Source organism: Rattus rattus, chromosome 1 (genome assembly GCF_011064425.1).
Source record: "Rattus rattus isolate New Zealand chromosome 1, Rrattus_CSIRO_v1, whole genome shotgun sequence".
Taxonomy (NCBI): Eukaryota; Metazoa; Chordata; class Mammalia; order Rodentia; family Muridae; genus Rattus; species Rattus rattus.
Window position 1 is genome coordinate 166054792 of NC_046154.1, and position 24201 is coordinate 166078992.

The 24201-nt window shown below is 45.9% G+C and overlaps 1 protein-coding gene across 2 annotated transcripts in view; it reads right to left on the minus strand.

Moving 5' to 3' along the window:
- The window catches only part of Stab2 (stabilin 2), a 179249-nt gene that overhangs the window by 99245 nt on the left and 55803 nt on the right, over window positions 1–24201 (minus strand). For both annotated transcript variants that reach the window (XM_032910792.1, XM_032910783.1), the window contains exons 12-23: window positions 23501–23650; window positions 22030–22170; window positions 21415–21471; window positions 21148–21264; window positions 16509–16562; window positions 16126–16206; window positions 12996–13148; window positions 9438–9500; window positions 6314–6397; window positions 5477–5563; window positions 3509–3620; window positions 3–183 (exon numbers count right to left, since the gene is read on the minus strand). In XM_032910792.1, coding sequence (XP_032766683.1) covers window positions 3–183; window positions 3509–3620; window positions 5477–5563; window positions 6314–6397; window positions 9438–9500; window positions 12996–13148; window positions 16126–16206; window positions 16509–16562; window positions 21148–21264; window positions 21415–21471; window positions 22030–22170; window positions 23501–23650 — 1280 coding nt within the window. The remainder of the gene's footprint in view (window positions 1–2; window positions 184–3508; window positions 3621–5476; window positions 5564–6313; window positions 6398–9437; window positions 9501–12995; window positions 13149–16125; window positions 16207–16508; window positions 16563–21147; window positions 21265–21414; window positions 21472–22029; window positions 22171–23500; window positions 23651–24201) is intronic.

Here is a 24201-nt window from a genome sequence, read left to right on the forward strand (position 1 = left end):
ACCTGGCTGTCTTATTGCTGTATTCACAGGAGGCATGAATGTGACAAAATTGCACATAGGGCCCACAGGCTGATGTCTGCTTGTCACAGAACCGCCCTGCTGTGCCTTCTCGGCATGTCCCTGACAGGCAGGCTCCATCGCTGTCCAGTCTATTGTCACATGTCCCATGAACACACAGGCAGGCTGGAAGAGAAGGGGAGAGGGTGTTCCGGACTTGGAGCACAGTACCATGGAGGACAGAGGCCATCTCCCCGCCCCCCCCCAGACCACTGCTGTCAATCAGAGCTGGGTTGAAGTCAGGGCCACCAGAGTTTCTCAGTGTGCCTTAGAGAGCTGACTGTCCCCCTCCCCCCACCCTCTGGAGGAGGATATATTTATCCCCAGTGTGCTTTCATTGTATAAGCAGGGGAGGAGATGAATTTTCGTGATATGACAAAAGAAGCCAAGGAGCCCAATTGTCAACTACTTCATGGTTGGAGATGCTAGCCGAGACGTTTCTCACTTTCTGAAAACATTCTAGAATACATAGGTAAGGTTTCTTCTGTTTGGAGAACTCCAGATAGGCTCATGTGTTAACTCTCCACTTTCATCCACAGCAAACTAGTGATAATTAGTGGTCAGGTTTGGGTCCTGTCTTCATTCAAAGCCCTGGGCTGACTTTTCCCCACCTCATCAACCATCCTCAGTCCTAGGAGGTCGGTACATTCTACTTTCCAGATGAGCAGGCAGAGGCCCAGAGAGCTGAAGCAAACCACCCACTTTGCCTGAGTTTCCACACAGGGACTTGACCCTGTGCTGTCCAAGACTGCATTTACAGTGACTGCATGCAGGGTGGGCCTTGGTGTTAACGAGCTCTTCTACAGCTCCTGTCATTTTAAACCTTAGCCACTTTACCTTGCTTCTGAATATTAGTATTTGAAAATTTCAAAGTGGGGGGCTTAGTTCAATCAGAAAAATGCTTGCTGCACAAGCATGAGGAACCCATTAAAACAACAACAACAACAACAACAACAACAACAACAACAGCACCCCAAAACCACCCACACACAGTAGGAAGGCAGGAGCTGGTAGGTCCTTGGAATCACTGGCTGATGAGAGACCCTATCTCAGAAAACAAGATGATTGGTCCATGAGGTGACCTTTGGCTTCCACATGTGTTTGTACGTACAGTGTGCATATATATCCCCATGCACATGTAGCCATATGAATTTGTACACACACACACACACACACACACCCCTCAGGCATCTGTGCATGGGGGTAGGAGTAAGAAGGAGGGAGGGGCAGGGAGGCTTCAAAGGAAGGCTGCAAGGATTAGGGTTTGAATAGAGCCCTAACTGAAAGGCTCTGAGCCTTGCCCCAACCAAGACTAAGGAGACCGGAACAAGCACCCAGCAAAGAGCAAACAAACTCAAAGGAAAGAGTCTGGGAAATCACATCTGGATTTAGAACAAAAATGAACTGTTATAGCATGCTAAGTAAGCTAGTGTTTCATTTGTGAAGACTAGGACCCCAGTGGCCACAGACCTAAGATGGAGAACAAAGCTGGCAGCCCCCTCCTGACCTGAGCCTCCATATCCTGCCAAGGTTGTTGGGCTTTGTAATAAATTCCTATTCCTGTCTCAGAAATCTTACTTGGCAGAGAGAACAAGCAGATAGGACTGAACAGCACTGATTCCTGCTGTGTTACTGGGTTCCCAGGCAAATACGTCATGAGGGGGAGGGAGGCATGTTTTTAACAAATGTGAGGGGCTGGTGGGGACAGCATTTATGTGTGTGACTTTGTTTATTGATTACTTAACAAATATAATCTCTGTGCTAAAGTCTCCCAATTATAGTCTGCTTGGTATCATAAACAAACTGTGACATATTCTTAGGTTTTGTGCCTGTGATTTGCCAACCTTGGATCAAAAATATTTTAAAAAATCTGTGTCTGTTCTAAGTATAGACATACCTTTTCCTTGCCATTATTGCCAAAAAATAAATAAATAAAATAGAGCATGGGAATTATTTGTGTGGCATTTATATAGCATTTGTTATGAGAAGGGACCCAGAGGGGATTCATATGTGAGGATGTGCACAGGATCCAGGCAAGCACTATGCCTTTTTATGTAAAGAACTGAGTAGCTACAGAACTCAGACCCAGCGGAACTAATCCCCCTGGGATGCTGAGGACAACTGTGCAACACTGTCTTCATTTTCTAGATGGAGACACTGTAACACCTTCCTCAGACCACAGAGACACTAACTGTAGAAATGAGATTTTAACTTTCTGTCTAACTCCCCTGGAAACTCTTACCTATTCATTTCATGTTGGTAAGTTCCAATTTTAGCTTAGAAACGGACATCTAAAAATGTAGATGGTTAAATATACACATGTGATGGTTTTGTATATGCTTGGGCCAAGGCATGGGCTTTAAAACCCTCAGCCTAGGTGCCTGGAAGCCAGTCTTCCACTAGCAGCCTTCAGATGGAGGGGTAGACTCTCAGGTCCTCCTGCACCATGCCTGCCTGGATGCTGCCATGCTCCCCCCTTCATGATAATGGACTGAACCTCTGAACCTGTAAGCCTCCCTCAGTTAAATGTTGTTCTTATAAGAATTGTCTTGGTCATGGTGTCTGTTCACTGCGGTAAAACCCTAACTAAGACAACATATGATGTCATTTAAAAGAATAATTCACTTCCTGAGAGTATAGGGCTGCATTAGTATATGCTTATCGCAGACCTTTCCTCTGTTCTTTTAGGCTTTTTGATAATATGCCATTGAGGTATGGTTACTGCTCCTAGAGTAACAACAAAAACAGTAAGAGGTCACAGTAGTAGCTAGCATATTTTTGGCATGTACTATGTGCTAGGTGTGTCCTAGGAAAAGTTTTCCATACATAAGTTGGAATGAATTTACAAAATGTTTACTAGTACTTTCACCCTTATCTTGCAATTTGAAGGTGCCCTCGTTTAAAATCTTAATTTTGGGGGGTGGGGAGAGTGGTGGGACAGAATTTCTCTTTGTAGCCCTGGCTGTCCTGGAACTGACTCTGTAGACGAGGCTGGCCTCCAACTCAGAGATCCCCTGCCTCTGTCTCCCCTGGGATTAAGGTGTGCACCACCACCTGGCTGAGGCCATAATTCTTAAATGGAAGAATTGATGGGTAAAGATTATCTGAAAGGGAGCAGATCTAGTTCTTGAGATGGGATTATCTGTGTCTCATGGACATAGAACGGGATTTCTAAAGTGTGGTCCCTGGATATGCACAGCCGGCGCACCCCCAGGGACCTGTTAAAAATGCAATTTCTCAGACTTGTCCCAGAGAGTCAGAAACTCAGCAGCTTGTGCCCAGCTGTCTCGCACATGCTATTGTTTGAGAAGCAGAACTTAAAACCACTCCATCGCCACGCTGTGATGACGACACACCACACAAGCAAAATCCATAAGACTCCAGACCACATCATTAGCATACTCGGTGTGAGAGGGAGCCCGTGGAAGGGAGCCCCAGAAGCCCCACTTACTTCTGTTACACCGGGGTCCGTATCTGTTGGGGTCGGAGCAGAACTGACACATGGAACCTTGGAAGCCATCCTCACAAATGCAAGTCCCGTTGCCAGCAAGTCCGTCCATGCACTGCGAGCAAAGGCAGCCCCGTGGGCCGTTAGGACGCACGAGGCAGCGGAGTTCTTGCTTTTGATTCATGGCTTCAATTTGAACGCCATTGGAAGTGACTTTGGACTCCTTGTGGGAGGCGGAGTCATTTCGGTATCAGGTAGGACGGAAAACTAGTACCCGGCTTGGGGATCCTGATCTAGGATTTAGAACCTTAAAGGACAGGGTGCACGCCGTATTGTTGTAGCTATTTCCTCTGAGCTGAAACACTGTGCGGTGGAGTGAGGTTCAGCGCTCCGAAGGTTAATTTCAGAGGCTCAGGAAACTCATACAACGTAAGACTCAAGAAGCCTGAACGGCATGACTTACGGGGAGCCTCAGAGTTTATATAAGCAGGGAATGCTCGCTGGGGCAGGAGACTCTTCAGCGGGTCTGTGTGATAGTTGGGCAGGAGGCTCCTTGGTGGATGCAGCCGTTTTTTGTTTTTTTTTGTTTTTTTGGAGCTGGGGACCAAACTCAGGGCCTTGCGCTTGCTAGGCGAGCGCTCTACCACTGAGCTAAATCCCCAACCCCGCAGCCACTTTTTTGAGTCTCATGCTGGGATGAACCTTTTCAGTGATGCAGCGGCTCAGAGTCACTCTGGCTTCCACTGGTTCACCAAGACAGACTGGAGGATTTTTTTTTTTTTTTTTTTTTTTTTTTGCCAGTACTCTATCTGGGGTGGATATATCTGTTCATATCTCCTCAGAATAGGAGGGTTACAAATGTGAACCGAGACCCTTGGCACAACGTTTAGAGCATAGCAGCAGGCAGACGGGGCCTTCAGCTGAGGCCTGGCCCTAGTCTCTCTACATTCTTGCTTGCCCAGCTGTGGTCTACCCGGCAGTGTTTTTCTCCATTGTAAACTTGCTTGCTCTCCGATCTGTATAGCCCTGGCAAGACCAGGCTGGTACTGACTGCTACACGTCAGAGCTGGGTGTGGGCTACCTTCTCCATTAATGACCACGTCTCAGGGTCTACTGGTCTCCTTTTACTTTTTACTTTCCGTGTAACACCTCCCCAAATCCCCCCCAGGGTTTTTTCCCTTTGCAAGAGCGGTACTTTAGATGTGGGTCTAGTAAAGTCTCAAATCTATAGTTTTCCTGCATAAGCACAGCTACGTTTACCTTCCTTTGCTTGGTCTTGGCCTCCAAGCAGATGAGTTAAGCTTTGGCTTTTACATGTCACTAGGTTCTGAGGTTGGGTTTAAACAAACGAAACAACCATTGGCCAATGCTGTTATTATTACTATTATTATTGTTCTTATCATTATTATTTTAAAGAATTATTTATTGTATATTGTATATATATTGTATATTGTATATATATAATCAGTATATATACATGTATATATGTCTATATAATATATATTATATATATATACTGTAGCTGTCTTCAGAAGAGGGCATCAGATCCCATTACAGATGGTTGTGAGCCACCATGTGGTTGCTGGGATTTGAACTCAGGACCTCTGGAAGAGCAGTCAGTGCTCCTAACCACTGAGCCATCCCTCCAGCCCTGTTATTATTATTTTTAAGAACCATAAAATCCTTCGACCTTAGGGTCTTATCCACAGGTTTGGTGAGTGAGGTCCAGAGAGTTTTGAGTTGCCTGGGATCTCACGGTGAACCACAGGGGAGACAAGATTTCCCTCCCTAGGCCCAGACTCCTCTGCTGCAGATACTTCCTGTGTCAGTAACGGATCCAATGATTTGGATTCCAGGGAACGCTGGCCAGCCTTGTGCCACTTTTTGGTTCAGGATTTTTCAGCATTACTGTGTGACTTAAGAAAGGTCAGCACACACGAAACTGTGTGAACCAGGCTGGACTGGACTCACCTGCCCATTTCCGGAACACGGAGTCAAGAAGCCTCCTGGACATGGGGTGCAGTCGGGCCCGAAGAAACCTTTGCAGCATCTGGGTATCTGTAAATAACACACATGCTGCCCGTGGGGACCCCAAGGAGGGCACTGATTTCTCCAGGGGGGTGGTCCTGATGCTCACTAATGGGATACAATGCTAATCCCTCTAATGAACCCGCTAGTGCGTTAGCACCAATCTATCAGACATCTCTCATGTGAACAGGAGAAGGAGGCTTTTGCTTATGGAGGTTATAAGAGCGTTGGGAAGAGTCAGTGTAGAAAACAGAGAACTAATGGGGCCGGAGAATCACTCGGTGGCAGAGGTCTGGCTTAGAGTTTGCAAGGCCCTGGGGTTGATTCCAAAAGCAAACAAAGAAACGGGAATTAAAAGAGCATTTCAGAACACTCCTGGGACTGGTAAGTGCTAGGAAGATGGCCATTTGAACGGAGCGGTGGTGTTCAGGGACAGTTTGAGGGCCTGCTGGGTAGTGACACAAGTGTGAGGTAGAGGGAGACCGGAAAGATGAGTCAGCCCCTGCACATCTGGAGGAGCGTGCTGAGGAGATTATCCAGTGAGCAGGTGATGAGGCCAGAGTGTGGGTTAGAGCCACTTGAGTGGAGGGTGGCTCGCATGATGTCATAGATTCTGTGAAAAGGCAGGGGGACTCAGGGAGGTGTGATTTGGGTACCCAGCCCACCCTTCGATTTCCACTTAGGAAAACAGTCTAAATTCCTTCAGGACACTTGTGACCATAGCTCAGAGCTTTGAGAGTCTTGGTGACCTGGATGGGACCCTGACTGGACCCTCCTCACCTCCACAGTCACATTACAATATCGGGCACAGCCACTTTTCAGGTTCCGTACTCTGCTGCCGTAGAAACAGGACGAGAAGATTGTCTGGAAGAAAGCCGGTGGGTAAAAGCATTGTTGTGTGCACCCAAGCATCCTCTGTGCCTTACAAGCCTCTCCCTGCGCCAGCCACTCTACTCCATGACATCAGAGCAAGAGCCACACCAGCACACCCAAGTCCAAATCAGACAGCCATCTTCCTGGGACCTCCTCCTTTGTTAGTAGAGTAGAAGCCGAGCTTTGAACAACCTGTGGCACAAGGATCTCGGCACCTCCTCTCCTTATGGCAGACATTTTAATCGATCAGGGAGCATTCGGATTCCTCCTGCCTGTAGTCTGGCTTCTTCTGTTCTACAGGTGTCCTTAAGGTATGCAGACATTTTGGAGCCAGTAAGTATCTATCTCTTCTATGTGGGGAAAAAAAATCCACCAACTAAAATAAATAGCAACAGCACAGGGCTTTAGTCTTGGATCCAGGAACTGACTAAGTGCATCCTTCTCTTCTTTAATCTGGTGCTCATATAGTGCCCATGTATTGGGGACTTGCAACAGTCTAGGCGCACTGCTTATGGTTGGTCACTGCCAATTCATGCAAATGTTTTTACATGTTTCCTTTTTAGTATATGAGGATATTGGGGATCAGATAGGCTAAGCCACTGTTCCTACCCAGATCTGCTAACATCTGGTCCAGAGACTCTCGTGCAATGGAACAATAACACTGAAATCAAGTTTCATCCCAAGAATTTAGTTCCCGGTTCAGATCTTGTATCAGACACATCTTTCTGTTGACTACTTGTTTTAGGCTCTGCATAGGGAGAGACTGATGAGACCATGGCAGGCCACAGGATCCTAAAATCTTATCTATAGAACGGCATTCTGGGGTCACAAAGGAGGGAACGTTTTAGGTAATTAACCAGTTATGAATCCTGGGGTCTCAGGAGCTTTTGTGGTTTGTCCCCATTTCCCTTTCTTCCCCTCATTCTTCCCTTTAGCTTGAGGCTCACTAAATGGTGTCAGACTCACAGACACAAATCCTGATTCTATTACATGTCAGCTATGTGTGCTTGCCTTGTTGCTGACGACATATATCCTTCCAAGGTTTGATGGTCAATATCGATCGTTAACTCTAGAGGCGCTAGAACTAGAGTGACAAGACTCTGGACATACCTGTGAGGGATGATCTAGACTAATCTAGACTAATCTAGTCATTTAGGGAAGACACCTTTCTGAACGGGGCAGCACCAGTCTATGAGGGAGGTCCTAGACTACAAAAAGGAGAAAGCTAGCTAGCTTCATTTTTTTTCTCCGCTTCACCACTGCAGATACAATGTGAGATGAAGCCTTATGCTATGCTTTTGACGGTGAACTGTATCCCCTTGAACCATGAGCTCAAACGAGCCCTTCCTGTCCTAGGGTGCTTGTTGTCAGGGAGTTTCATCACAGCAACCGGAGAAGTAACTAATACCCCACGGTTGCTGCCCAGAGTGGCTGGAAGAGTGTCTGCCATCCAGCTGGCAATGCGGTACCAACTCTTCTCTTTCTCTTGTTTCCTAGTTCCTGGTTTCCCAAGGTACTCATGGGAAATTGCTTCATTAAACACAACAAACACTTGGACACTCATACTCACTTAAGTTTAATGTTCTGCTTCATGAAGTATTTCCTATTGGGGTGTATTAAAGACATTGTCTCTTTCCATAATGATCTAGTCTAATATTGAAAGAACTTTTTGTTTGGGAAAGCCTTTCTTAAAAGGCAGAAATTTCTGTCATCATCTGCTTTTTGCCAACAGAGTACTTGGTGTGTAATTATAGATCGCTGTATACTTTTATAACATCATTTATATATGCATACATTTATATGTAGTCTGAACTTCCCAAGGCAAAACCCAAACCAATATGATATCTTATTTATTTGGCCCACAGTCAAGCAAGGCGTCTGAGAGATGATCAAACTTCAATCAACACGCGTGTGAAGAATTCAATTAAACATAAAACATTTCAGATAGTTTCGGAGCTATTTCCTGACATCTATTTTTATTCTTTTAATTTATTTTTTTATTTGTGTGTATCTGTGTCTGTATGCGGATACCTATGGAGCCCGGAGAAGGGTGTTGGATCTGCAAAGCTGGTGTCACAGGTGCTTGCGAGCCACTTGACACGGGTGCTGGGACTGAACTCAGGTCCTCTGCAATGGCGGTAAGTGCTTTTGATTACCCAGCCATTTCTCCTGCCCCTATTTTGATTCTTTTCAGACAGTGATAAATAAACATGTTTATGGGATACAGTGTAATACTACACACTTAAAAGCGAAAGCAAAATGACTAATTCAGGCTAATCAACGTTATTATTGCCTCATCTGCTTACCTCTTTGTGGGGAGAACATTTTTTTTCAGGTTTGAGAGGTTGTGTTTATTAAACTGAGCCTTTGCACTACTCATCCACCTACATCCGTAAACAAACACAGTACATTTGGAAGTAGGAGGCTAGCCCATCAGAAGTGGCAGAGAAACGATTCTGTTCACACACTGAAATCTCACCACAGCGCCCTCCTTATTGCCTCATCTACTTATATCTTTGTGGGGAGAACATTCAAAGTCCAATTTTTTTTTTAAATTTTTTTGTACACAGGACATTAGGTGCTATCATATACAATCAGGATACTGTGCCTAACCTGGGAATTATTCTTCTTGTCTAACTGATAGCGTGTAACCTTTCCTTCTCCTGCGTATCCCTCTAGAGTTATGCCTGGTAAGAGCAAATACCAATGCTGGGCTTTATGTGGGAGGGAGAAGAAGACAGGAAGAGCTGGGAGGCTGTTTGTTCTGGGCTGTTAGGAGATTTTATTACACTAACACCTTTGTTATTCGCAGAGAAAGAAAATTAGGATAAAGTCGTTAAGAGACTAAGCCAGGGTCAGCTAGGGGTCAAACATGATTGGTGGGATCTCCTCCTCCCACTCCTGCTGTGGCCAGGGGTAGGGCAGGGGCCATACATTAGCCCAGGTTTAAAGAAGGAAGCAGGCAGAGAAAAAGAGAGAGGACACAGTGGGCTAGTTCAGGGCGCACGTAAAACAGCCTTATCACACTCACCGTGGGCTTCGAGTCAGCAGGGCATTTGCTCCAGTGTTTCATGGAACAGCTCACGCAAGTGCCCTGAAGGAAAGACAGCGGTCAGCAGAGGCATCCCCTGCATTCACAGAGACCGGTTTCAGGGAGACGGCCCTGAGGGAGGGATGGGGATGGGGTCAGGTAGGGGAGACGGCCCTCGGCGGGGGGGGGGGGTGGGGTGGGGTGGAGGTGGGGGTGTGGGGGGTGTTGGCGCCCCTCCTGGAGAAGGGAGCTCCTCTAGACTCTTCCACTGCTCTTCCCGTTCTTTCCCAGAAAGCAGGAGTGAAGCTAATGCCAGATGAGTGGTGGGAAAGTTGAATATGACTGCACCACCTGCTTCTCCCCTCTCCCCCTTCCCCCCTCCCTCCATCCATGTCACAGCCTACAGACTGCAGCATCCTGGTCTCTCTGCATGAGAAGCACCCGCCCCTGGGGGCCCCTGCAGTCATTCCTCTCCAGGGATACAGGGTCAGCACAGCACAGAGCTAAGGTGACTCAGACGACCAGTCCCCATTAGCTGAATAGTAATAAAGGGGAACAACAGACCCTCCATTTTCCCCTTTGCCTGTACTGGTTCTTAATTTGGGAACGGAGAGACAAGATGCCTGTCCTCACATCTGTCCAGATCAGTTCTCTGACCTCTGTCTAGCTCTGTGACCAGCTTCCAGCTACTTTTGGTTAACTGGAGGCACCAGGAGGGCCCTTGTTGTAGGAGGAGAGCAAATCAAGGACTTCCTCCCTGCTTCCACACTGGCTGGTCCACTGCCCCTACAGTTCCACAAACCCTCTTCTTCTGCTCCTCCTCCTCTCACGGGAATCCCGTTCCTCATTCTCAGCCCTTTGGCTCTAGCCAGGATGCTTGCTGTGGCTGTTCCTCCCTGGCCACTCAGAGCCACATGTTTGTGTCCCTTTGAACTATCTGGGATACATTTTGTTCCCTGCAGGGACTTGAATTAGCAAATTGCTACTGCTACTGCTAATTAACAGGGTTTCTTGTATACCCATGGCCATCTTGGAACACACGCTGTGGTTCAGGCTGGCCTCACACTCAGAGATCCACCTGGCTCTGCCCTTGTCCCCTGACCTGCTTGTAAAGTGCTATTTATTAAGCCTCTAAAGTCCAAACAGAACACGTCCTAAGGCAGCCATGCTCTGAATGTGTCCAGAAAGGAGATTTTAGGACACTCCTACTATTTTTTAATCTTTCCAGACCTAAAAACATACTTCCTAGAGAATTTATTTGGACTTTTAGGATAGCAAATCAGCCGGGTGGTGGTGGCACGCACCTTTAATCCCAGTTCTAAGGAAGCAGAGGCAGGTGGACCTCTGTGAGTTTGAGAGCAAACTGGTCTATACCAGGGTTATGTGGTGAAACCATGTCTTGAAAAAACAAAACAAAACAAAACAAAACAAAAACAATAAGAAAAAACTCCCAAAAACCCAAACCAAAATGAGAGAGAGAGAGAGAGAGAGAGAGAGAGAGAGAGAGAGAGAGAAGAAGGGGGGAGGGAAGAGGGTGAGGGAAGAGGGAGGAGGGAGGAGGGAGGAGGGAGGAAGGAGGAAAGAGATCTAGTCAAAACCAGCCTGAACTAGGAAGGGCAGGCAGAGCTGACTTTTAGCCTGGAGGAAAGAGTGAATGTTAAAGAGAAGAGGAAAGATTCAATCTTAGCTGCTGGGAATTCTCTCTACGGAACCACAAGTCTTTGGGTTGCAACACAAACCCATCCCTGGAGTTTGTCCCTTAGAATGATGAAGAACAAGCTTTGAAACAGCCAGAGGCAGAGCATGGCCACCAGCGGGACTGCCCTGTCCCTCTGCAAACTCCTCTCTCTGAACCCACAGCGCTGCCGGCAGTAGGAGGCGCTGAAGAGCACATTAAATGACTGGACCATGCTCTTCCTCATGTTTGCAGAGCCAGATTTTCCTAACAGGTTCAACTGCCCTCTCTGGTTTAAGCCAGGCGATGCTCCCCTCAATGGGGATTATTTCCAAAGTAGGAACCAAACACATTGCTGCCAGGGGCTGGCTAGGACAGCAAATGTTCCAACCTCTCTTAAGAAGGGCTGATTGGAGAGCTATAAAGTTCTCCAGCAGGCATCTGACTTTCAGACGTTATAGCTTAAAACAAACATTGTATCAAGGAAGAGCCCTGGGAGTCGAAAGCCAGTCACCATTCTAAGCTGGTGCTTAGCTATTCCCAGACTCCGACAGGAAAGAACAGGAAGGTGGCCTCCTGGCACATGACTGGAATCCCACACTTGGCAGCTGATCCAGGAAGGTTGCGAGTTCAAGGCCAGACTGGGCTACATATTGAGACCCTGTTTCAAAAAGAAGAGAAGGAAAAGGAAGAAGAAGAGGCAGAGAAAGATCAAAAAGTAAAATTAGGTGTTTTCTCCCCCTTGTTCAGAGCTTGTGTTCCAAAGATACCATGAGATCAATCGTTATGATTGAACTATCTCGCAAAGAAGGAGTCAGATCTCTTACTGCTGTGATTTGGGGTTTGTTGGTCTGTAGTAGGTTAGAGATTGCAAGTGGCGAAGTGTTGGAATTAAGGGTGCTTTGATTAAAACTTGCTGAGCCAAAACGGTCGATACGGAGTTAGAAAGGGTCACTTTCCAGCCCAGAAGGTGATGGAAAGTCAGGTATTGGAAAAGAATTCAAGAAAGACAATCAGCCACTCCCCAGAGCATCCACCTGCAGAGGAAAGTTTTATCTTTGGTCCCTGTTGGAGAGCTTTGAACAGCTGTCTCCGGGTGACTGGGCAGTGGAAGAAAAAGGGAAGAAACTAATCCTGAACCCCAAGGAGAAAACCCTGCTCAGATTCGGCCTCCGTGACTCAGGAGGCTGAATAGCAACTGTCCCCGAGTCATGTCCCCCGAACCTTAGGGCATTCCCACATCCAGTGGCTGTTATCCTTACAGATATGGGAGAAGCCACACAGGGATCAAAGCTATGAGAGGGGAAGTGCAGAGGTGCAGGTGTGGGGCTATGAGATGAATTCTGAGCAGGGTGCCAAGGAATTGTGGGATGATGGGGGATTAGTGAACTGGTCTGTGTTTATATCTCAAGCTACTTAGGAGTTAGAGGCAGGAGGATCTCTGAAGTTCACAAATGTGAAGCCATCTTGGAGCACATGGAGAGCCATCATCATCATCATCATCATCATCATCATCATCATCATCACCATCACCACCACCACCACCACTACCACCACCATCAGCCTCTGGGATTTTAGGGCCTCCAAGGTCAGGGTAGCCTTGTTGACACTCTGATTTTAGATATCTTATGTGGTAGGATAAATGACTGACATCTATGGTCATTCGTTATGACCACACCAAGAGCCCTGCTCACCTGCAGGCCATCTCCAGTAGAAATCCCACCAGAGCCTTGGTTCACGGCTGACAGGACCACATGCCTCCTCATGGACAGGTGCCCACACGTGGTGGTTTGAACGTTCTCAGAACTGAGAACAGGATGCTGCCGAGGGCTACTCACCAGCCCCACCCTCTCCAACTTCCCAGATTTTCTAAGTTCCTTTACCAGTTTCAACTCGATCTTTGTTTCATTGCATCGGTGAGGAAGAATCGGGAGGATGGAGGGAGGAATGAGGACTCCCGTCAGTGTGTAAATTCGGCCATTTTTGGCAGCGACTTCGGTTTCATCCATGGCCACGTTGTTTGCCAGAATCTGCCCCTGAAAGAAGAAACATTGGTGTTGTTTATCGTCCATTCTGATGGCAGAGCCCAGGGCCATCCCCTGGTGGACGCCCACGGTTTGAGTATCTCTAAACCGCTCAACGTAACTTGATCTCTCCTTAGAGGGAAGGTGGCTATTGGGCAGTTTTCTGTCAGGAAATGATTGTGTCTGTGAAGTGAATCCCTTCCTGGGCAAGAGACATGCTGTCCACTTCCACTCCGAACAGCACTTGCTTATTTTACCTGCTAGTTCCCAAAGGAGGATCCAGCTAGTCAACACATTTACTGACCTCAAATGAACTCTGTTTTAGGCCCTGTGGACACATCGGTAAACAGCTAGCTGAGGGAGCAAAGTATGAATCAAGTCACTGAGATTTTTGACTTCTACTTTCCCCAAACCTGCTCCTCTGGCAGATCAATGGTGGCGTCATCCTTGCTGCTCAAGCCAAAAGCTTGAGTCACGCTTGGCTTTCTCAGTCCTTATCACCCGTTGAATGCATTAGCAAGGCTGGGCATGGTGGTGCATGCATTTAATCCCAGCACTCAGGAGGCAGAGACAGGTAGATCTCTGTGAGTTTAAAGCTAGCCTGACCTACATAATGAGTTCTAGGACAGCCAGGGCTACATAGTGAGACCCTGTCTCAACCATACACACACACACACACACACACACACACACACACACACACACAGAGAGAGAGAGAGAGAGAGAGAGAGAGAGAGAGAGAGAGAGAGAGAATGAATTTTGTTGGGCTTATATTAAAAATTGTATTTATAATTCAACTACTTCTTACCATGTCTGTGTCTAATTATTTTCTTTGCATGTACGCATAGGCCAACTTAGGTATTCTATCATCTATCTATCTATCTATCCATCTATCTATTATCTACTATCTATCCATCTATCTAGATAAACTCTCCCACTAGCCCAGCATACATCAAGTAGCAAGGACAGATTGACTAATGAGCCCCAGGAATCCATCTATCTCTCTGTCTCTCCAGTACTGGGATGACACCACACTTGTGGTTTTTGATGTGGGTTCTGGGATAGAAGTCAGGCCCTCACTGTTGAGCGACAAGCACTTTACCATCTGAGCTACCTCCTAGCCTCTACTGCCATTTTTACTGGTTCATAAATCAAGTCTCTTAACTTGTCTCCCAAATGGTGTGTCTTATCGGATAATTCTCTCACAATCCTCCAGTTGGGGTTAGAGCCATACCCTCGCTCTGACTTCGTAGGGCAGATGGAACCTTCCCTACCTCTCCATCCCTTGGTTGTGTGACTGCTTCCCACCTCTCTTCCTGCTGCTGCCACTGCTCTGACCACACTGTCTTCTTATTCCTCAAACAGCTCTGCATATTCCTTACTGTGAACGTTTGTTTTTGGCTGTTTCTCTCTCTAGAAACTTCTGTCCCCAGACAGTCACACTACTGAGACCTCTATTTCCTTCAAGTCTTCGTTCAGATGTTTTCTTCTTTGTGGAACTTTATCTAAAGTGCCAGCCCCCTGAAAGTGGAAGCTTGGCTAAGAGTTGGAGGAAGAATTCCAAGGATCGGGGAAGGGGACTGAGATGGGTAAGGGAGATACAGAGCAGGACAAAATATGGATGGCTTTCTTTCACATACAGAATCTAGGTTGAGTACACACATACATATATGTTCACATATGGCTTGAAGACAGAGAGGGGAGGAAGGGACTATGGGGGACATTGTAGCAGGAAGCAGAGGGAGATGTGCACAAGGTAGAGTGACGTACACAGGAAGACATGTATAGACATGAAAATGTTGTAATAACCCATTATTTTCAATGCTAACTAGGACAATAATAAGTGGATGTGAAGGCCCACTCTCCTATTCTCCCTGCTTTGCCTTTTCCCCTCATTTTTCCCTAGGGTAACCTTCTCCCTTAGCCTCTGTATTGACTGCTTCCTACTAATTAGAATGCAAGTTCCATGCAACCAGAGATTTTCATCCGTTTGCTCTTATGTTCTTCCAGGCATAGGGCAGTGCCTGATACATATTGGTACTCAGCAGATGTCTGCTGAATGGATGAGGTCATCATCATTGTCCTTGTTGTGGTTATCATCATCATCATCATCAATAGAACGCTTTCATCATTGTCATCATGATCATGATCATCATCATCATCAATAGTAGACAGATGAATCAACAGGAGACAATTCTCTCTGCTCCTAGACTTATCCACCCCAGTCAGTGAGTTTCTTTGAGTTTCTTAAGTCAACCACATACCCCATGGCTTCTCACATACTCTTCTTCCACCCCAAACCCTCTCTTATTCAACTGGACAATCTGATTCTACTCATCCCTCAAGTCTTGACCTACTGCCTTTCTCAGACTCCTCCTCTACTCGCTTTCACAACCTCTTTGACCAACACCCATTGCAACAGCAATTCACTTGATCCTTTAATGGATTATTACATTCTATTTTCTCTGCTAGGATGTGAGTCCTTCTTTTATCCTTCATGCTTTAACCCAGACTGTTACTCATGTAGGTGGTATTTGCTAAAAGAACTGAGCAAAGAGTGGAACAGTTGTGAAGACATCAGGACCGTGAACCAGGGGCGATGGCTCAGTTGGTAAAGTGCTTGGATTTCATGTAGTACAAAATCCCTAGTATCTGTCTATAAAAAGTCAGGCACAGTAGCATGCACTTGTAATTCTGATACTGGAGAGGTGAAGATATATGGATTTCTAGGGTTCACTGGCCAGCCAGCCTAACCCATTTAGGAAATGGCAGGTCAACAAGAGACCTTGTCTCAAAAGGGAGGAGGCCTATGGAATGACACCTGAGTTGGTCCTCTGGTCTCCATGTGTACACACGTGTACCAGCATACACAGGACCATTCCCACAGATGTTACCTAACAAGAAAAGGTTTCAGATCTGTGAGTTAGTGCAGACGCATTATCAGAGCGAACACACAGGAGTCAGCACCAGCCCTAGGCTTCTCACTTACTTTGCTGGTTATGTTAAACTTGATGATCTGGTTGGCCATGCTCCTGATGTGAGGCATCGAGACCAGAGTGGCTACTTCCACCTGCAATGGGAAGAGATCAAGGAGTCACCTGCAGCAATGCACAAAGTCCCCATTTCTCAGTCTGTGCTGCAAAAATGACCTTAACTACTGATGAAATGACGGGAGCTTTGATGCCATGAGCGTCTGTGGTTTTAAGGGGTTCTCTGGAAACAATCTCGAAGATAACAATTACAGACCGAAGATCTGTCCAGAGCTAATAAGTGCCACACATAATTCTCCAGCCCCAATATATTGGGATCCAAGACTAGGACCTGGTATTTTAAAAGCCAGGATAGAGTAGGACGAAGAAGAATAGAGCCAACCTGAGTAAACGCAACAATGTGGTATCTGACGAGTTCCAGAAGTTTCCGAGAGCCCTGCAAAAGAACCGGTGTACTATGTCAACCAAGGAAGAAAACTCGGCCTGCCCCCTTTTTTGAGAACCTTTCACATGAATGATTTTGGATATTACTTGTAATGACCCAATCTCTTTACAGGGAAATTGAAGATAAGAAAAATTCCATGCATGAATAGCTGACATCCATCAAACCTCTTGGCTGTTCTGAAAACACGGCATGTGCATTTGGCATAAACCCCAGTCTCTGTGAGTATAGACCACCATTAGCCCTTTCCACATGTGGTAACAGTGAGCATCATAATCACCCACGTCACCTGGTTTCCTCAGTATATGAACACATCCTCTCAGCTACTCTGCTCAACCATCCCTGTGCAAATCTCAGGTTACATCCCGGAACGCCCATAATCTTCTTCTATTTATGACTCTCGTCAGCTCCATACATCAATGTTTGTTTGTCCATATACTCATATCTTAGGACTGCTCATCTATCAGGACCCTGGTGACCCAGTCCCTCAAAAGAAGTCGCTCTTCTTCAGAGAACGTTTGCAGAGTTTCTTCTCACTTCAAATCAACTGAAGTGGTGGAAAACTATCACCAAACCAAACCATGACAGCACAACCCTGCCACGACCTTGACTAGGTTCCAGGAACTCTCAGGGAGAGCCACAGGCAGAAAGGAGAAGTACAAGTCCACATGGCCCAGGGCAGAAGGTGGTCGCAGCGGCTTCCAAGACAAAGACTCAGCTAGTTGTAAGAAGTCGTAAGAAGGTTTGTAGCACAGCTTGGACAGACGAAGGATCGTAGACAAAGGGCATAATGACCTCCAGGAGGTCAAGGCTCAGGCTGAATAAAATCTTTGCATGCCTCACTCAGACTCCTCTTGGCATTTGACCTTGATCATGATGCTAACGAGTTACCTGTAAGCAATGACCATATATCTCCGTTTGTCTGGTCCAGTTCTAGCTTACACCTGTTGTCTGGCTGCTCTATTCATCCTCAAAAGCATCCCTGGTGCGGATGATGAAGGGTGATAAAGTTGCCATAGCTACAAGCTGGAGTGTGATGTGCAGGGCTGTGCTTCAGTAAGAGTGTTGAGCTTGCCACCAGTTACCAACTCTGGAAACGATGCTCTTTATGGCCCTTGGTGGGAGGGTCACCACATGACGTGACCTTGAACATGTCAGCCCAGGGGTCTCAGCTTCTCCAAGGTTCCCAGAAATTGGGACTTGGAAGAGGGAGCAGTTCTGCTTCAGGGCCTCAATTCTTGGTAGCATAGAGGATGTATCTAGAGGACATTGCTGAGAAGTCTCCAACCAGACTAGACAGTCAGTTCCTGAATGACGGGAACATGCGTGTCAATGTTGGGCTGTGATCATTCTGTGCCCAGATAGGACAGAATGGGGAGCACATTAGTTACTTCCCAGGCATTTGTGCCAGCAAATTAAAGAACAAGCAAGTGTGCTAGGCAGAGCCCTTAGCTCGAGTGCAGAAGAGTGGGTAGCAATATCGGTTTAACTTCCGCAAGACCTTGAATGAGTCACTTACCTGCTGAGGCTCTGTTTTCCTGAAAAATAGTAGGATTAGTATGAACTCTTCTATTGCTTTGCTTCTACCCGAAAGGTTCTCTCAATGGGAGAACTCACTTCTGAAGTCGAGTTAGTGCTGGGTCCATGTCATGAGGAAGAAACAAATGAAAGGAACACAGGAGTTGATCTCTGGTCACCGAGTGCTGTAGTCCTACCTGGCTAGGGTTGTTGGCACCACTCAGCATGTCGACAGAATATGTTTCTATGTGAGGTGGCCAAGAGCTTTCAGAACTCTCTTGTCCTTTCTCTCCCTAATTCCTTGTGAGTAGCGTTGATTCTCCACTTAACTGAATCTAGAATCACTGGGGAGAGGGATCTCAGGGCATGCCTGTCGGCGATTGTCTTGTTGATTGATTAATGTGGGAAGCCCCATCTTAACTGTGGGTGGGAGTACTTCGCAGTTGTGGGGTCCTGGGAGCACACTCCCTGGCCATGGGGTTCTAGGAGCACTTCCTGGTTGTGGGGTCCCTGATTGAATGGCATGGAGAAAGGGAGACAGGCACAGCATACATTCTCCTATTGCTCCCCTCCTCTGACTACGGGTGTTACATTTCCAGCTTCTTCAGACTTCTCGTGCCGCAACTCCTCAGCCACGATGAACTATGAATTACGATTCGCTCTTTCTCCCTTTAGCTGCTTCTGTGAGAGCATTTTATCACCGGAATGGGTAAAGAAACAAAGGCCTCCCCTACTGTTTTATGTAAAAAAATTTTTTTAAATCTTTTGTTGCCGGAGAGGGTGTTCTCCACCCACGTGTTAATAATATGACCTTGAACTTTGTGAGTTCGGTTCCTTTTGTTTCGGTTTTCTTCAAAAGGAATCTTAGCGTTTACGAGGCACCCCTTTAGAACCCATCACCTTTACTCTTGTCTAGTTCGGTGATGGGGCGGTACACGAGGCTTGTCATCAATAGTCAGTCATGGGATGGTTTCTTTACTGAAACTTGGGTTAAGAGAGAAAAGGACTCCGTTAAGAAACCCACACTCAGCACTTGACATGGGGCATCTAAGGAAAGCAGTTTGTCCATGGGTACTTTCTGTCTTCCCTCAAGGCTCCTCCCTGGGGACAGTAGACTCTTGGAGAGAGAGGAACACCCTATCGTCTGAGATATTTTAGCCCTGGAAAACGTTAGCTGTGAGGAAGAGGTGGGAGCAATTATTCTATTCTTCTCTAGAAATGGCACCAGCAAACCAGTTTTCGTTTCAGAACAAAGAACCCAGGTTTTACATTCTTTGTCGACAGAAAGATTTGTTCTTGGGAGAAAAAGAAAACGACGGTCCAGGGACAGTGTCTCATGGGAGCAATGAGAGGTCTGACTGCAGAGTCTGGATGAATGGGACCCACACACTCGATTGAGAGCCGGAAGCAACCTGCCTACCTCAGGGTGAAAGAACTTTCTGGACAAAGGCAGAAAGCAGAGAGCTTAATTTTCTCAATTATAATTTCACTGATGTTAGCTTTCATGCAACCCATTAAGTGGCTGAAAACCTTTTTATTATAATAGTTTTAAAGGTAAAAACAGTATTAGGGTTGGCATATAATCTTAGGATTGTAATAATTTCCTAGGGGATCACCTTAAATTGAGTATGAGTTCTAAAGAGAAGTAAAACTGCTTTTTGACAACAGCAAGTTTTGAGGAAGTTCAAGTGTGAGCTGTAATTTTAAGAAGCATCCTCCTGAAGATCCCAGGAGATCTGTTTTTTCCACTGGAAACCCTTCGAAAATCTCATATGCTGAAAATTGGTTGGCAACACGAAACATACCAATTTTTATTTTAGAAAAGACTTTTGTATTTGTATTTTATGTGTACAAGTTTTTTTTTTTTTTTTTTTTTTTTTTTTTTCCTGCATGTGTGTAGTACTCTCAGAGACCAGAAGAGGGGCATCAGATTCCTGGGAACTGGAGTTACTGTTAGTCTCCATGTGGGTACTGGAACGTGAACTTGGGTTCTGTGCAAGATCAGTGTGTGTGTGTGTGTGTGTGTGTGTGTGTGTGTGTGTGTCCGTGTCCGTCCATCTGTCCGTCCGTCTCTCTCTGTGTGTTTTGCCCATTAGCATTTTCAGAATGTAAGATGTCCTTGTTGGTATTCTAGCAAGGACTATATCCATGAATCTACAAGCTACAAAGGCAACATGTGTCAGCGTCACCATGGCTGTGTGACTGGGACTGTCTGTAGAGTGGGTGTGTATCTGTAGCCTGTTGATTAATCTCATGTTAGTGACACTGGTCACTTGCTTGGGATTAGGCTCTGGAATTTGCTTGCTTGCCAAACTCCACAGGTGATTCCTGGCCGCACTGAAGCCTTGGAATCACTGCCTTTAGAGAACTGGGCAGGCTCCACCTCCCACATTCTGTGTCATCAGTAGCCTCGTCCCCCTGCTGAGGGGGCAGTAGAGCTTCTGGAAAGTCACAGAACAACTCTGTAGCCATCAGACTGTCCCCCACTGTTTGTTATTGTAGTGAAAAAACCATTTCCAGAGCTAGCTCGGTTTCTCTTCATATCTTGACTTTTAGGTTGGAGAGAAGAAATATCTAAGAGGATTTCGATCATTTTAACCTTGATCTTGATAAAAGGAGCCCTCGAACCAGTCTCCAGGAGGAGCTATGAAAGCACTGAAGAACTAAGGTAGATAAGAACAAGGTCATTGAAGAGAAAAGAGAAATAAAGAGAGAGAGAGAGAGAGAGAGAGAGAGAGAGAGAGAGAGAGAGAGAGAGAGAGAGAGAAGGTAGAGCATCTCACCATGACACTTGGTTCTTTGAAAATTTAGTCTAGGCCTGGCCCTAAGTGGCCTCCTGAAGGTATAATTCTCTGGGTGACTTTACAGTTATAAGGAACTAAAATCTCTCTCTCTCTGTCTCTCTCTGTCTCTGTCTCTCTCTGTCTCTGTCTCTCTCTGTCTCTCTCTCTCGACATCTATCATCTGCCTGTTTACTTATTTTAGTACAAAGAAGTGTCAGAATGGACAGGAGCTGAGACAGTGATGACGAGGCAGTCCATTGGTAAGTGGGATACTCTACCTCTGGAGAAAGGAGGTAGTCCAGGATGTCAGCCTTCATGTTGCTCAATGCTTCATTACTTGGAACAAAAATGGTGTATGGTCCACCTTCATCTAGGATTTGTCCAACATTGGTTTTCTGCATTTGAGAAAATAAATGTTATCCTCTTCTTCATGGAAAACAATATTTGAAGTAAGTAAGCTGTCAGAAAATATTTAAAGTTGGCCCCTCTGCTGATTTTTACGAAGGCCTTCACCACATTCTTCTGGAATGTTTGAAAGTGCGTACCTCTAGCAAAGATTTGAACCTGCCATATTTTGGTTGTAGCATCGCCATGATGGTTTGCTGAAAAGAGAGAGAGTTTGTTCAAAAGTCAATAAAAGTAAAGTTTGGGAAATATGAACCTTAATGCTAAGAGACATGGCCAAGTTAAGATGAAAGTGTGGGTCTGAACGAGGAATCTTGCCGACTGGTAGGCTGTAGGCAACTGTTTTGACTTGACCAGTTATCCAGATCTGTGCATTCTACAGAAGTTTCTGGCCATATCAGGCAGATCAGAAAGCAGAAGTTCATTATGACTAGGACTGTCCTTCACAAAGCACAAGGAATGGATTGCTGTGACAATATGGCATCAGGAAGAATTGTCTGAGATGGTCATAAGTGATGTTTATAAAAAAATAAAACCATAAAAACTTCTCCTACCCCAGTATTGTTTCCTTTTTCTCTGAAGAAATACCCAGAGTTCTACTGAAAATTGGCAACCATCCTGCCTTCTTTTAGCTTGAGACCCTCCTTGGAAAATGAAGGCTAAATTCTAGCAAACGCTTTCTTACTGGATGTGATTCTCCAGGCAGCAACGAGGGTGGACACGGGTTGACCTCACTTGTCCTTGACTTGTCTCACCTGGGGGTTGCTTGCAAATGTGGGTTCTGTCTTGTCCATGGCTCTGTCCAGGATATGCACAAGCCCATTTGAAGCAACGATGTTCCCCTGGATAATTTTCACTATTTTGCTTCCATGAAGTTTGAGCTTTAGTTGATTGTCCTAAAATTACAAATAAATAAATAAATAAATAAATAAATAATAAAAAAAGAAAGAAAAGAAAAATAAATAAATAAAATTAATATGTTGTTCTAGAAAGAAAAAGTCTGGGATTAGAAGTCAGAAGTACTGTAGCTGTGTGATTTTGGACAAATCACATGATCTTAAATGAGGGTTAAGGTGTTGGCTTGTCCCATCTTGCATGGTTTCCACTAACTTCAAACGACATAGTATGTGACATCACTGATGAGTATCACATGATCACTGATGAGTATCACATGATCACTGATGAGTATCACATGATCACTGATGAGTATCACATGGCCACTGATGAGTATCACATGATCACCGATGAGTATCACATGATCACTGATGACTATCACATGACCACTGATGAGTATCCCATGCAAAGTTTGGGCAAGCCCTCCAATAAGCTGCAAGCTCCACTAGGGTGTAACAGTTCAGTTGATTGTAAATACATCTCTCATTTTAATATAGTGTTCTCAATCTGTGGGTTATGACACCTTTGGGGGTTGAATGACCCTTTCATGGTGGTCACATATCAGCCACCCTGTGTGGGGTAAGTGGAACCGAGTCACCAGCAGAAAAGCTGGTCAAGTTGAGCAGATGAAGGAACCCCAGCTAAGAGAACCATGACAACTCTCCATGCTAATGAGGTATTTCGATGGGCTGGCCTGGAGGGTTTAGCCAATAAGTCTTCCTCCCTGGACAGTCTTTCCTCCGAAAAGTGTTTAATCTCTGCTGGTCCACCCTGAGTGAGTTGTATGCACCTTTTTCACCAGGGATAAACAGTTTGGACAAGTAAGGACTATAACCTTCCTCAAGGACCATTATAGGGGAAAACCGTTGTTACCCAGACGAGCCACCTAAGTCTACGGCAGAAGGCACCTCCGAGTTCCTAACACTCACCCTGAGCTAAGCCGGATCCCCCCCACCAGCTCCAGGGTTCATCACCAGCCTGTACCCCTCCCCCTTCTTCTACCTTCCCCCTCTCAACTCCTCATGGTTCCCAGCAGTGTCTGGGTGCTGATCTCTTGAGCCCCGCCTTCAGGGAGAGACAGGCTACGTAAAGCTTGCTTTAACTAATTGCTTGCTTTAATTAATTTGGCCATGATGATTTGGGTCGGTGGTCTTCCTGCTTGCATCTGTGGGATTAACAGTGGCAGCTGAGTGATGGTTGCCTTGAAAGCTAACGCGGGCCAGACCCAAATCAAACACTACAGTCCCCTTCAGAAACAGTTCACACAAGCCCCTCTAGTCCAGGTGTTGCCGTGGTGTTGCTACTCGGAGTGCAATTCTGAGAAATTCTGACCTTATCCTTGTTGAAGATTTCCCCTGACTTTCCTGTCAAGGTGTAGAAGGTGTCCAAGTTATACATCTGCTCCATGCTCATTTGCCCAGCAATGATGTGGAGCTTCACGAAGTACCGAGCAGCCTCTTTGTCCATCAAGAGCTCCTTTACCTAGGGAAAGAGCCAGCTGGGATGATATCTGAAGAAGATGAGCATTATAAGACATCTCCTGCCTCATCACAGACACCCAAGCTGGAGTGCTCTATGGGCTCTATCAGACATAGGTGACATTTTCCAGTGCCCAGTGCCCTGTCAGCCACAAGGGGGGATGCCACATCCCAGAACTGCCATGGTATGGAGAGGAGAGCAATGGCTTTAGGGGAGGAGGAGGGTACTCATCATAGAGGAATCTAGGAAAGAGGATCAGCATGAAAGTTTCTCAAGGTTGTTTTTGTGTTTGTTTTATTTTTGTTTTTGTTTTTAAATGAAAGGACAAGGTATCCCCAAGTGCTAGAATTACATGTGTGTACCACCCCAGGCTTTTAGAAGGTGTACTTACCTAACACAATTAAAGAGCAGACAGTCAAAAATAAAGAACAGGTAGAATGGAATAAAGAACAGGTAGAATGGAATAAAGAACAGGTAGAATGGAATAAAGAACAGGTAGAATGGAATGATAATGCTTTTGAATAGTACATTTATGGGACCACATCTGTGTCTTT